The 13,117-nt window shown below is 53.5% G+C and overlaps 1 protein-coding gene across 5 annotated transcripts in view; it reads left to right on the top strand.

Annotated features, from left to right (window-relative positions):
• DNMBP (dynamin binding protein) overlaps window positions 1-13,117 on the top strand; it is a 135,235-nt gene that overhangs the window by 43,148 nt on the left and 78,970 nt on the right. For 4 of the 5 annotated variants that reach the window (XM_074999382.1, XM_074999384.1, XM_074999380.1 and 1 more), the window contains exons 3-4: window positions 9,897-10,019; window positions 10,739-12,661. In XM_074999382.1, coding sequence (XP_074855483.1) covers window positions 9,897-10,019; window positions 10,739-12,661 — 2,046 coding nt within the window. The remainder of the gene's footprint in view (window positions 1-9,896; window positions 10,020-10,738; window positions 12,662-13,117) is intronic. The other variant, XM_074999383.1, reaches the window with a different exon arrangement.

Below are 13,117 nucleotides of genomic sequence, written 5' to 3'. Positions count from 1 at the left end.
ATGCGCCTTCTGTGCTAAATTAACAACCAGAGCACGGAGAGACAGGGAGATGCGGATTAAAATGCTGCTCCTTGATAAGGCCCTCCAGCCAGACGTGCCGGAGCGGCTGCAGCAGGAGGGACCCTCCGGGGCCCTTAAAAGGAAAGCTGCCTCCCTCACTCCATCAGCGCAAAAACGGAGGAAAGTCTCTCCAGCCCGATCCCTGCCGGCAGCAACAGTGAGCGGGACGGGAGGGGCAAGCAGCCCCCAGCCGCAGCAACAGCTGATCGGCGGCGGCACGGAGAGCCACGTGGAAGCGGCTCAGCCTCCGATAATCAGCCAGCCGCCCCGCACCGCAGGCAGGGTGGTGGCTAAACAAGCACTGGTACCGGCGGCACCGCAGGCAGCGGCACCGACCCCCAGGGAACCGGCAGTGCAGAGCGCGCAGGCACGTAGCCTGCAGGCGCAGAAGGACACCACACGTGCGGCACCGCCTTCGAGCGTGCCTAGCACGGTGCCGACGGGGCCAGGATCCCCCGCGAGTCAGGGGGCGGAGTTACCTCCTCCAGGGAGGGGGAAGGCTGCACACAAGAGGAGGCATTGCAGCCCCTCTCCGGACAGGGCTGTGGAGCTGCTTTCTCACAGCCCTCCGCTCATGTTGCAGACTCCAACCAGAAGGCAGGGGTCCCCCCTAGCCTACCCGGAGCCCCCTTCTCCATTTTTACAACCAGCCTCACCATGGCTGGCACCACCTTCACCCTTCCTGGGGTTTGAACCGCTGGACTATTATGCGAAATTGCTCTCTCCAGTGTCTCGACGATCTCCCTCCCCCAGACGCAGAGGGTATGCACCAAGGGAGTGGTCTAGGTCACCTTCCCAAGAACAGTGCCTATACTGCCATGGTCGCCCCTACCATGCGGGGCATACACACCATCGGCAATCTACTAGGGAAAGATCCCCACAGACTATCTCATACCCCCGAGGGCAATTGCGACCGGGGACAGAGACTCAAGCATCTCAGGGGAGACTGGTCATGGAACCCCGAGATTTTCCCTCGCAAACCTCCAGCGAGAGGGTGTACCATCACCAGCAGGAACCGGAAGGGTCCAGAGAGACGTACCCCAGCGGTTCCTCGCTCTCCTCCCCGGACGAGGCTACGGCCCTGGGGGACGTCCATCCTATGGACGATCTCAAACAGTTTCAGGAGCTGTTTAAGAGGGTGGCCTTCACGCAAGGCATCCAGACAGCAGAGGTGCAAGAGAAACACCATAAGCTCCTCAAAAATTTGAGACCTCCGGCCTCCTCCAGAGTAGCAATACCGCTTGATGAAGCGATCTTAGAGTCCGCCACTACGATATGGCAGACCCCTGCAACTATCCCGCCTGTCCAAAAGAGAGCGGATAAGAAATACTTCGTGCCGGCGAAGGGCATGGAGTTCCTGTTTAGCCACCCACAGCCAAACTCCTTGGTGGTGGAGTCCTCGCAACAAAGATCAAAAACATCTCAATTTAAAACAGGGGGAACAGACAAAGATGCCAAGAAGCTAGAGCTGTTCGGCAGAAAGGTCTACTCCTCCTCCACTTTAACGTTGCGAATGGCAAATTACGCAGCGCACTTAGCGAACCATAATTTTGACAACTATTCCAGGTTAACCTCCCTCATGGACTCGCTTCCAGAGGACAAAAAGCCGGTCCTCAAGGCCATAGTGCAAGAAGGCTACGCGGCTGCGAGGACGGGAGTTCAGATTGCTTTGGACGTTGCGGACACAGCAGCACGTTCCACAGCAACCGCAGTGGTGATGTGAAGGGAGTCCTGGCTCCAGACCTCGGGTATACCGAGGGATCTGCAGGCGAAGATAGTTGACCTTCCCTTTGACTCGCAGAAGCTGTTTGCTGAATCAACTGACTCGGTCCTTCATTCCAGTAAAGATTCAAGAGCCACACTCAGGACCCTGGGGATTTACACCCCTCCATACACAAAGAAAAGCTACTACCCTCAGCAAAGGCGGTACCAGTACCAGCAACAGCGCCCCCAGTATCACAGGGGTTACGAGCAAGGGTGCATCAACAGCACCAGCGGTACAGAACTCCCAGGCGACGCTCACAACAGAGCCGTGCGTCCTCGGGGCGGGGCCAAAGGCCACAAGTTTGACATACAGATCCAGGGCTGCGCCATCACTACCATCACACAAGGTCATCCGAAGCGGCTATTCCACCATCGCCTCCGACCATTCTACGACCAGTGGCAAAGGATCACCACAGACAAATGGGTGCTGGAGATCATAGCCACGGGGTACGCCATCCCCTTCCAGTCACTCCCACCGTCGCGACCTCCACCCAAGCCCCACCTCCAGGAGGCCTCCCATGTAGTCAGGCTCAGGCAGGAGGTGGCCCATCTCATGCTCATAGGGGCAGTGGAAAGGGTGCCGGAGCAACTGCAAGGAAAAGGGTTCTACTCCCGGTATTTCCTCATGGAGAAAAAGACAGGAGGCTGGAGGCCCATCTTAGACCTTCGCGGCCTCAACAGGTACCTGCGCAAGCAACGTTTTCGGATGACCACGATCGCCTCCATCCTTACAGCACTGGACGATGGAGACTGGTTCGCAGCCCTCGATTTACAAGACGCGTACTTCCACATAACCATCCATCCGGCTCACCGGCGATTCCTCCGGTTCATGGTAGGCAACGAACACTTCCAATACAAGGTCCTACCGTTTGGCCTCTCCTCGGCCCCCAGAGTCTTCACCAAGACCTTGGCAGTGGTGTCAGCCTACCTGCACAGACAGGGGGTATTTATTTTCCCGTATCTGGATGACTGCCTGCTCAAAGGGGCCTCGAAAGCGGAGGTTCTGCACATGATACGCGTCACAGCAAACACGTTCTCTTCACTCGGCCTGGTTATCAATCTGGCAAAATCACAAATAGACCCCACACAGGACATAGAGTTCATAGGGGCTCGCATAAACTCGGTTACAGCGAGAGTATACCTACCAGAGGCTCGCTTTCGAGCCATCGGTTCCCTCGTGCAAGTCATCACCTTCAGCCCTACGGTGCCGGTCTTGACGTGCTTGCAGCTGCTGGGCCACATGGCAGCGGCGACGTTTGTAGTGCAGAACGCCAGGTTACACATGCGCAGCATGCAGCACTGGCTGGCGAGCGTATACAAACCGGCAGTACACACCGTTCACAGGGTGGTGTCGCCCACAGCCGGGGTGCGCAAATCCCTGCAATGGTGGGTAAACCCCAGGAACTTGCTAACAGGGGTACCCTTCCACCAGCCGCAAATATCGGTTTTTCTCACTACAGATGCCTCCCTCATAGGGTGGGGAGCGCACATGGGCGAAGAGGTGACTCAAGGACTGTGGTCACCCACGGAACAGTCACTACACATCAATGTACTGGAGCTCAGAGCAGTGTTCAACGCCTGCAAACACTTTCGAGACCACATACAAGGCAAAGTCGTCGGGATCAGTACAGACAATACCTCCACCATGTTTTATATAAACAGGCAAGGAGGAGCTCGATCCCGTGCCTTATGCGCGGAAGCAATCCGCTTATGGAACTGGTGCATCGCCCACGATATAATCTTGAAAGCCTCATACTTGCCGGGTGCGCACAACGTGAAGGCAGACCAGCTGAGCAGGCGTTTTGCGCTCACACACGAGTGGCAGATCCGTCCCGATCTGCTACGGCCGATTTTCCACGCATGGGGTTTTCCCCAAATAGATCTGTTTGCCACTCAGCACAACAAGCAGTGCCCACGATTCTGCTCCAGGGCAGGACTGGGATGGGGGTCCCTGGGGGACGCGTTCGCGATCCCGTGGGGGGGCCCCCTGCTTTATGCGTTTCCTCCCACAGTGCTGATCCACAAAGTTTTGCAAAAAGCCAGGAGGGAAAGGGCCCGGATGATCCTGATAGTCCCAACGTGGGATCGCCAACAATGGTTCCCCCTACTCCTGCGCATGTCGGACCGTCCACCGATGCCTCTTCCGGTGGCGCCGGATCTGCTCACGCAAGCCCAGGGGTCCATAGTGCATCCGCACCCCCAAAGCCTGCGACTGCAAGCATGGTTAATCCATGGCTCAGCTCCCTAGAGAGCACGTGCACAGTGGGAGTACAGCAAGTCTTAGAAAGTAGCAGGAGGACTTCCACTAGGAAGACCTACAAACAAAAATGGACTCGCTTCACGGCTTGGTGTTCTACCAAACAGCTGGCCCCCCTTTCGGTGCCTATACCTACAATTCTAGAGTATTTACTGGACCTCAAGAGAGGAGGACTCTCGCTATCCTCATTAAAGGTCCACCTTGCCGCCATCTCGGTGTTCAGACATGAGGAGGAAGGGCACACGGTGTTCGCCCACCCTATGGTTACCAGGTTCCTCAAAGGGTTGGTAAACCTCTACCCCCCTCGGAAACCGATTCCACCTTCGTGGAACTTGGACCTGGTGCTTACCACACTGATGGGACCACCGTTCGAGCCCTTGGCCACGGTTCCCCTCCGCCTCCTTACAGTAAAGACGACCTTTCTTCTTGCAATTACGTCAGCTTGTAGGGTGAGCGAGCTCGCGGCAGTCATGGCAACGCCACCCTGCACTGTTTTTTCCAAGGAGGCGGTAACCATACGGCTGCATCCAGCCTTTGTTCCCAAAGTTTCTTCCGAGTTTCACATCAACGAACCTATTGTTCTACCCTCGTTTTATCCAAAGCCTCATAACTCCAACGAAGAGGCGCGCCTACACCTCCTGGACGTGAGGAGGGCGCTAGCCTTCTATGTAGACAGGACCAAGTCCTTCCGGAAAACGGATAGACTCCTAGTCTCCCTCGCTCCCAAATCGAAAGGGGAGGGTCTCGCCTCGCAGAGAATCTCGAAGCACATTGTATCCTGCATAAAAATGTGCTACGAGCTCAAAAAGACTCCTTTATCGGCCACTCCCAGGGCTCATTCCACCAGGGCGGTGGCGGCATCAACAGCCTTTTTCAAGGGCGTTGCGTTAAAAGACATTTGCAGAGCGGCGACCTGGTCATCTTACGACACCTTCGCCAAACATTACACCCTTCACAGGGTATTCCAAGAGGATACCCGTCTCTCTGCAGCGGTCCTCTCGGGGACAAGCTGCACATAATCCGATTACCCACCTCCTATCTTGGGTTACTGCTGGGTAGTCACCTATTGTGGAGCACCCACGGGGACACTCGAAGAAGAAAGAGAAGTTACTCACCGTAGTAACGGTGGTTCTTCGAGCTGTGTTCCCGTGGGTGCTCCACTACCCGCCCATCCTCCCCGCTTTGGATCTCTGTTAGTGTTTTGCAGGGGCACCCGAGGCGGTTGGTCGAGGAACTGGCGGGGACCGGATCGCGCACATGGCCAGGAGCGCACAAGGGAGCGGCGCGCGCCGGCACATGCGCGATCCGGCAGAAACTGCTTGGAAGATCCGATCTGCGGCGCCAGGCAAGCCCGTCACCTATTGTGGAGCACCCACGGGGACACAGCTCGAAGAACCACCGTTACTACGGTGAGTAACTTCTCTCTCTCTTTCCTCCCTTTGGTCAGGATCCTGAAGTCTACCATCTCATGATCACTGCTTCCCTGGTTGTCACCCACCTCTACCTTCCCTCTTAGTTCCTCCCTGTTTGTAAGCAGCAGGTCGAGCCATGCATGACCTCTGGTCGGGTCCTTCAGCACTTGTACCAAGAAGTGACCCCCAACATTCTCCAGAAATTTCCAGGACTGCTTGTGTACTGTATTGGTCTCCCAACAGATGTCAGGGTAACTGAAGTCCCCCATGATAGCAAGAGCCCGCAATCTGGAAACTTCTCTTATTTGTCCAAAAAAAGCCTCATCTACCTCATCATCCTGATTTGGCGGCCTGTAGCAGACACCAACCACCACATCTGCATTGCTGCCTACACCACTAAGCTTGACCCATAGATTCTCTACAGGCTTTTCTCCCTCTATGTATGGGAGTTCCAAGCGATCATAGTGGTCTCTTACATACAGTGCAACCTCTCCTCCTTTTCTCCCTTGCCTGTTCTTCCTGAACAGTTTTTACCCTTTCATGGCAGCGCTCCAGTCGTGCGAGTCATCCCACCAAGTCTCTATTATCCCAATCAAGCCATAGTTCTTGGACTGAGCCAGGGCTTGTAATTCCTCCTGCTTGTTACCCAGGCTTCTGGCATTGGTGTACAAACACCTTAGATAACTGGTCGATCTCCCCGCCCTCACTACTCGAACCCGGGGTCCTCTTTTGTTGTACATTCCTCTTTGCATTTCTTCCCGGCCTCCAAGTTCCTTTCTACCAACAGGGTTTTCATTACCTTCCCCCAGCAATCCTAGTTTAAAGCTCGCCTCACTACGTTGGTAAGACTACTTGCGAAAATGCTCCTTTCTCTCTTCGTTAGGTGGACCCCATCTCTTCCTAATAATCCTTGTGCCTGGAACAGCGTCCTATGATCAAAGAATCCAAAGCCCTCTCTCCAACACCACCTGTGTAACCATGCATTTACTTCCTCAATTCGAGTCCCTGCTTGGCCCTTTCCCTTCAACAGGAAGGATGGACGAGAACACCCCTTGCACTCCAAATTCTTTGACCCTTCTTCCCAGTGCCACATAATCCGCAGTAACCCACTCAAGGTCATTCTTGGCCGTATTGTTTGTTCCCACATGCAGAAGTAGGAAGGGGCAGTATTCTGAAGGCTTGAGCAGTTTTGTAAGGCTCTCGGTAACATCCTGAATTCGAGCTCCTGATAAACAGCACATCTCACGAGATTGCAGGTCCGGTTGGCAGATGGATGCTTCAGTCCCTCTTAGGGGGGAGTCCCCTACCTCCACCACCCTCCTTTTTCTTCTAGGAGTGGTGGTCGTTGAACCCCCACCCCTACGACTGCACATCCCCTGTCCTGCAGTAGAAGCAGTTCTCTTGCGATTTTCTCTCCGTGAGGCTTCTTCCAAAGCATTCTCCACCGCAGAAGCAGTGGTGAGTGCCTGAAAGCAATTACTTATCTCTATATCAATGGGGGACTCCAGTACCGGCCTTCTTTTTCTTCTAGAAGTTATGTGCTGCCAGTTCTCTGCTTCATCCCTTACTACCCGCCCTGGTTCTTCCACCTGCCGTGCTTGCAAGATTAAACGCTCCCTCCTGTCAAGGAAATCTTCATCCTCCCTGATTGAGTGCAGGGTCAACACATGAGCCTCCAGTCCTCTAATTTTTTCATCTAAAATGGAGACCAGCTTGCACTTAGTGCAGACGAAATCCCTTCTTTTTTCAGGGAGGAAGACAAACATGGCGCATCCCGAGCAGGTAACAGCAGCAGACCTGTCACTATCCATGCCTGCCATCTTAAGAATCCTGTATTTGCTTCTCCTTTACCTGCCTGGAGATCTTCCTCTCTAACTCCCATAGCATCTGAGAAATTGACTGAGCAGTAGAGATGTTTCTGATCTGTCCTATTGACCTGTATATACAGTGGCCTTTGTAGCTTTCGGAGAGCTGCCCTCTTCAGTAGGCTGGGTAGTCAAATTTGTGGCTGCTTCAGCTCCCCCAGAGATGACCAATAAATGGGCACTGCCCTCTCCAGAAGCTGCCGAATGTGTTATCCTCAGAAAAGGGAAATCAGCTACACCTTAGCATGTTCAGAGTTGTCAGATGCAACCAGTGGGAAAAATAACTAAGTGGATGACAAAATGAGGAAAATCCAGTGAATGTGGGGGTCTTGTGACAGTATTGAGTTGTCATGGGCTAAAAGGGAAGGTCCTCATGAATTCAAAACTGTTTAAAAGACAGGAAACAAAGGACAGGAATAAATGATAAGTTTTCAGAATGGAGAGAGGTAACTAGTGGTATTCCCCTGGAGTCTGTACTGGAACCAGTCCTGTTCAGCTTATTCATAAATGATCTGGAAAAGGGGGTAAACAGTGAGGTGGCAAAATTTGCTGATGATGCTAAATTGCTCAAGATAGTTAAGAACTAATTGATTGGGAAACAAAATGGCAAATTAATTCTAAAGTTGATAAATGTAAAATAAAGCAAATGGGGAAAAAATAATCCTAACTATGCATGCAAAATGGTGAGGACTAATTTAGCTGTAACCACTCAAGAGAGAGTTCTTGGTGTCACTTTGGATAGTTCTCCGAAAACATCCACTCCATATGCTGCAGCAGTCAAAAAGGCAAACAGAATGCTAGGAATCATTAAAAAGGGATAGAGAATAAAACAGAGACTATCTTATTGCCTCTATATAAATTAATGGTACACGCAGATCTTAAATATTGCATACAGATGTGGTCACCTCATCTCAAAAAATATCTTGTCATTGGAAAAGGTTCTGAAAAGGGCAACAAAAATGCTGAGGGGTTTATAAAGGTGCCCTATGAAGAAAGACTAAAAAGACTGGGACTTTTCATCTTAGAAAGAAGGAGACTAAAGGGGAATCCTTCTTACAACACCAGAACTAGGGGTCACCAAATGAAATTATTAGGCGGCAGGTTTAAAACAAACAATAGGAAATATTTTTTCGCACAACTCACAGTTAACCTCTGGAACTCCCGGCCGGAGAACGTTGTGAAGGCCAAGACTATAGTAAAGTTTAAAAAAGGACTAGATACATTCCTGGGGAATAGGTCCATCCGTGGCTATTAGCCAGGCTGGGCATCGAGGGTGTCCCTGGCCTCTGTTTGCAAGAGGCTGGAAATGAGCGACAAAGAATAGAGCACTTGATGATTACCTGTTCTGTTCATTCCCTCTGGGGTACCTGGCATTGGCCACTGTCGGAAGACAGGATGCTGGCCTCAATGGGCCTGTGGTCTAACCCAGTATAGCTGTTCTTATGTTCTTATCTGACAGAGTCTATAAAATCATGACTGGTGTGGAAAAAGGGAATAAGAAGAAGTTATTTACTTGTTCCCATAACAAAAGAATTAGGGGTCACCAAATGAAATTAATGGGTAGCAGCTAAAACTGCTAAAAGGAAGTTTTTCTGCGCACAGCAGGCCTGTGGAACTCCTGGCCAGAGGGGGTAGTGAAGACCACGACACTAACAGGGCTCAGAAGAAGAGCTAGATAAAGTCATGGAGGTGAGGGCCGTGCATGGCTGTTAGCCAGGATAAGTAGGAATGGTTTCACTAGCCTCCATTTGTCAGAGGGTGGAAGTGCTTGTCAGGAGAGCAGTTACTTTGGGGATTACCTGTTCTGGTCCCTCCTTCGGGGGCGTCAGGCACTGACCTCTGTTGGAAGGCAGGACACGGGTGTAGAAGGACCTTCACAACCTCCTCTGACCCAGTGTGGCTGTTCATATGTTCGTATTGATGCAGCTGTGATAAGGACGTGTTTTGCATGCTAATGACTCCACTGAACCATGACACATTGTGGCTAACAGCCCAAGTCTTGCCATTTGATGTGTTTGCAGCACTCCAGAGGGCAGGTCTGATTGCAGGATTGGGGTCTCTGTTTATAACCAGTATACACTGGTCCCTGGATCCTGATCGTGGCCCTCCCTGTGACAAGGCAGAGGCTGAAGCTTGCCTGTTTGCTTTCCTTAGTCTGAGTGTTGGTTGCCTGCGGATGATAATTCAGATGGCTTGCCCATTGCACTGGAGCGTTGGCTGTCCTATGGGCATCCAGGGCGGGGAACTGTATTTTTCTTACCTAATAAAGAACATTTTCAGAAATCCTCCTGAGCACCATGGTCCCACCAGTGGTCCCTGGAGCCACCCAGAAGGGATCCTGGAGAGCAGCCAGGGACCTTCCCTCAGAGGAGGGGAGGGCCTGAATGACGATGGGGCAAGAGATGGGCTGGATCCCAGGAGAGGCTGTGTGATCGGGAATGTGGGTGGCTCATGGAGGAGGCAGTCTGGGCCCCTGAGGAAAGGGGACCCATGTGCTGACACAGGGAGGACTCCTGCGGCACCTTGTTCTCGTTCTAGGTCAGTTTCCCAGCAGTTTTGTGGAGGCAGTGGGTATTCCCACTTTGAAGCAGGGGGAGAAGCTGTTTGTCTGCACAAATGACTTTGCATCCCAGGAGCCGGGGAGCCTATCACTACAGAGAGGTAACCTCTGCTCCCTCCTTTGGGCTCCTACCTCATCCCCAAGCCTTGTCCTTTTCTGCCCTGCACGTGCCTTGGCAAACAGTCGGAGCCCAGAGCTCAGCACTGAGCAGCTGCTTCCTAGACCGGCTGAAGAGAGCTCCTAGCAGCACTGTGGGTTCAAGGTGCACAAATTGCCTTGTGCTCCAGCCCCTCTGCACTGTGGGACTCAGGCCTTCCCTGTGTTGCCAATTTGTGAAGTTTGCGTGTGGGTCTCATTAGGTTGGGTGTTTTCTTTAATGCTCTGGCTGCTGTAGCCATGTGATTGCAGCAGGACTTTTTCATGGTTAGGGAGAAAAACTGAAAAGAACCTGAATGAGGCCTAACGACTCAATAACAGAACGTAAAGAGAAGCTCCCCAGAATTTATTATTCAGAAACATCTCTGGAGTTTTTGGAGTCGGTCTCCTGATTTTTCAGTGTTGAGATTGGCACTGGTGGATTCATAACCTGTGACCCATGCACCTGGTGCACAGATGCCGTACTGCGGTGGTCTGTAGGTGGCCCCGCTGCGCTGGTTGTCTGTGGGGCTGACCCATCACCACAGAGGTATGCTGCTGGTGCCCCTCTTTGTTGCTGGGCTGGCAAAGGAGATGACCAGGTTTGAAAGGGGAGGGGGAAATAAATGACTCAGAAATTGCCATGGTGTGTGTCTCTGACCCTGTTTTTCTTGTTCTTCCCCAGGAGACCTGGTGATCCTGAGTGGTTCCCTCGCCTCCAGTTGGCTCCAGGGTAGAAGCTGCTGGGGCTCCAAGGGCTTCTTCCCATCGTCCTGCGTGCGGGAACTTTGCCTCTCACCCCGGAGCCACCAGCTCTTTCAGAGTGCTGTCCCGGAGGTGCCTGCTGACTCTCTGGGCCAGGCCCGGGCCTTGATGAGCCTCTCTGCCCAGCTGGAGGAGGAGCTGGACTTTAGGGAAGGAGATGTGATCACCATTGTTGATATCCCTGAGCCTGGCTGGTTCACAGGGGAGCTGGAAGGCCGAAGGGGTATTTTCCCAGAGGGGTTTGTGGAGCTGCTCTGTCCCTTGAGAGTGGTGGGTGGCCCAGAAAGGCCAGGGCCCTCCAAGATTTACAGCAGCAGTGGTGTGGCAGATGTGCCCTTGGAGGATGAGAGTGGGCAGGAAAGGGGCAAGGAGCCAGTGGGCACATACGGCATTGCTCTCTATCAGTTCCAAGCACTGGAGCCCAACGAGCTGGATTTTGACGTGGGAGACAAGATCCAGATTGTGGAGGTGCTGGAAGATGGCTGGCTGGAGGGCGTGCTGAGGGGGAGACGTGGAGTTTTTCCTCACCGGTTTGTGAGGCTGGAGGGCTCTGCTTCCGGTGCTGGGAATTTGCAGGGAGAAGGCCCCTGTGAGCTGGCCATCTGCACTGGGGCCCTTCCCCTGCATGGGAAGGAAGGGGAAGAGCTGAGTACCTGGAGCGCAGACCATACTGAAGGGAAGTCCAGCACAACTTTGTCCCAAATAGCAGTAAGGCCAGAGGGTCTTTCTGATGCCAGGGTTGGACAGTGCAAGCCTGCATCCTTGGGAGGCCCTCCTTCCAGCACAGAGCTCCAGGGACCCCTCCACAAGGATGCAACAGGCTCCCTCCCTGTTGACTCTGCAAAGGCTATTAATGGCATTTTCCCCACTGCTCGGCAACCTCCCCAGCCAAAAGGCAGACTCTATGGCCAGGCAGTTATATTGGAGTCCACCCAGAGCTCTTGGCCCTTGCCAGGGGCCTCGGCCATCCCAGTCTCACCTAAGAAGGATGGGGAGAGTCCCAGTGTCTCCCCAAGGGTGTCATGCTCCCCACTGCACAGTAGGAGGAGCCAAGACGTCCCTTCTGCCAGCCGCCGGGCCATGGCAGAGCCCAGAGAAGGTCAGAAGAGCGCCCTTTTCCAGGACCTGGCCAGCTGGGTGGAAGATCAAAGGCAAAAATCCAGATTTTGCTCTTCCAGCTTCATTGGTGCCCATGAGGGCCTGGATACGTGGCCTGGTGCCAGGGGAGACAGGCCCTCCCACATGCTGCGTGGAGACAGCTGCACAGACCTTGATTGCAAGCTGACAGAGCAACTGGTGCAATTTGAGAAGAGCCTGGCCAGTTCTGGGGCTGAATCAGAGAAGGTCTCCCGCCACTTCTCCATCCTGGACTACAGCTCAGAGAAGGACATTGTGCGTGGCTCCCCTGAGAGTGCCCCCCACTGGAAGAAGCCAGAGAAGAGGAAGGCCCTAAGGCCTCCACCCCCTCGCCCCAATGCCCCAGCTGCATCTCCCTCCTTCTCAGTGCGGCCCTCCCGGCCACCCCCTCTCCCACCTCTAAGCAGTCAGAGAAGGAACACAGCCTCTCCGCAGCTTGAGACCCGCAGTCAGCCCAGGCAGGAGCCATGGGCAGGGGAAGGCCAGGGAGACTCCAGTGGAGCAGCCACACATCAATGCCCCTTTCTGCTGACAAGGATCCAGGAGGTGGAACAAGACCTGGAGGTTTATGGCAGGACTCGTGCAGAGCTGACCTCAATGTTGGAGGAGCAGCAGGACGAGCTGATGAGATCAGAGACCTTGGAGAACCTGGATTTCTGTGACTCCAACATCGAAAGCCTCACCACGGAGCTGCAGGAGCTGAAAGGTGAGACTGCATCAGGCCTGGGGATTATGGTATGGGAGGTGCTGGCCCTCATGTGTCACAGGGATACTGGCCCCATCCTTGGCCAGGCTGCTGTGGCAACTGGCTCCTCTTTCCTTATGAATTCTGAAGTTTGTCTGTTTTTGTCAGGGTTGTTCTTGTGCTAATTGGATTAATGATGCTCCCCCAGTATCCCCTCCTGGTTCCCCCATCTCTTCCCCCTTTTGGCATGCCCTTAAGTCATCCTCCCCAATGTCCCTCAGGTTCTCCTTCCCGTCTCCTCTCCTCCCTTTTCTTGTACCGCTCCCCCTTCACTCTGCCCATCTCTGTTTCCTTCCCGTCCTTCTCCCCATCCACTGCCAATCCCTGTCATCAGTTGGGGATGGTGCTTCCCTTCCCTGCCGTCTCTGTCAGGAGAAACATGATCCCTGCATCCCACTCTTTTTCCCCTTGTTTGTT

The sequence above is a fragment of the Carettochelys insculpta genome, chromosome 7 (assembly GCF_033958435.1).
Source record: "Carettochelys insculpta isolate YL-2023 chromosome 7, ASM3395843v1, whole genome shotgun sequence".
Lineage (NCBI taxonomy): Eukaryota > Metazoa > Chordata > Testudines > Carettochelyidae > Carettochelys > Carettochelys insculpta.
This window is presented reverse-complemented; position numbering and strand designations above follow the sequence as displayed.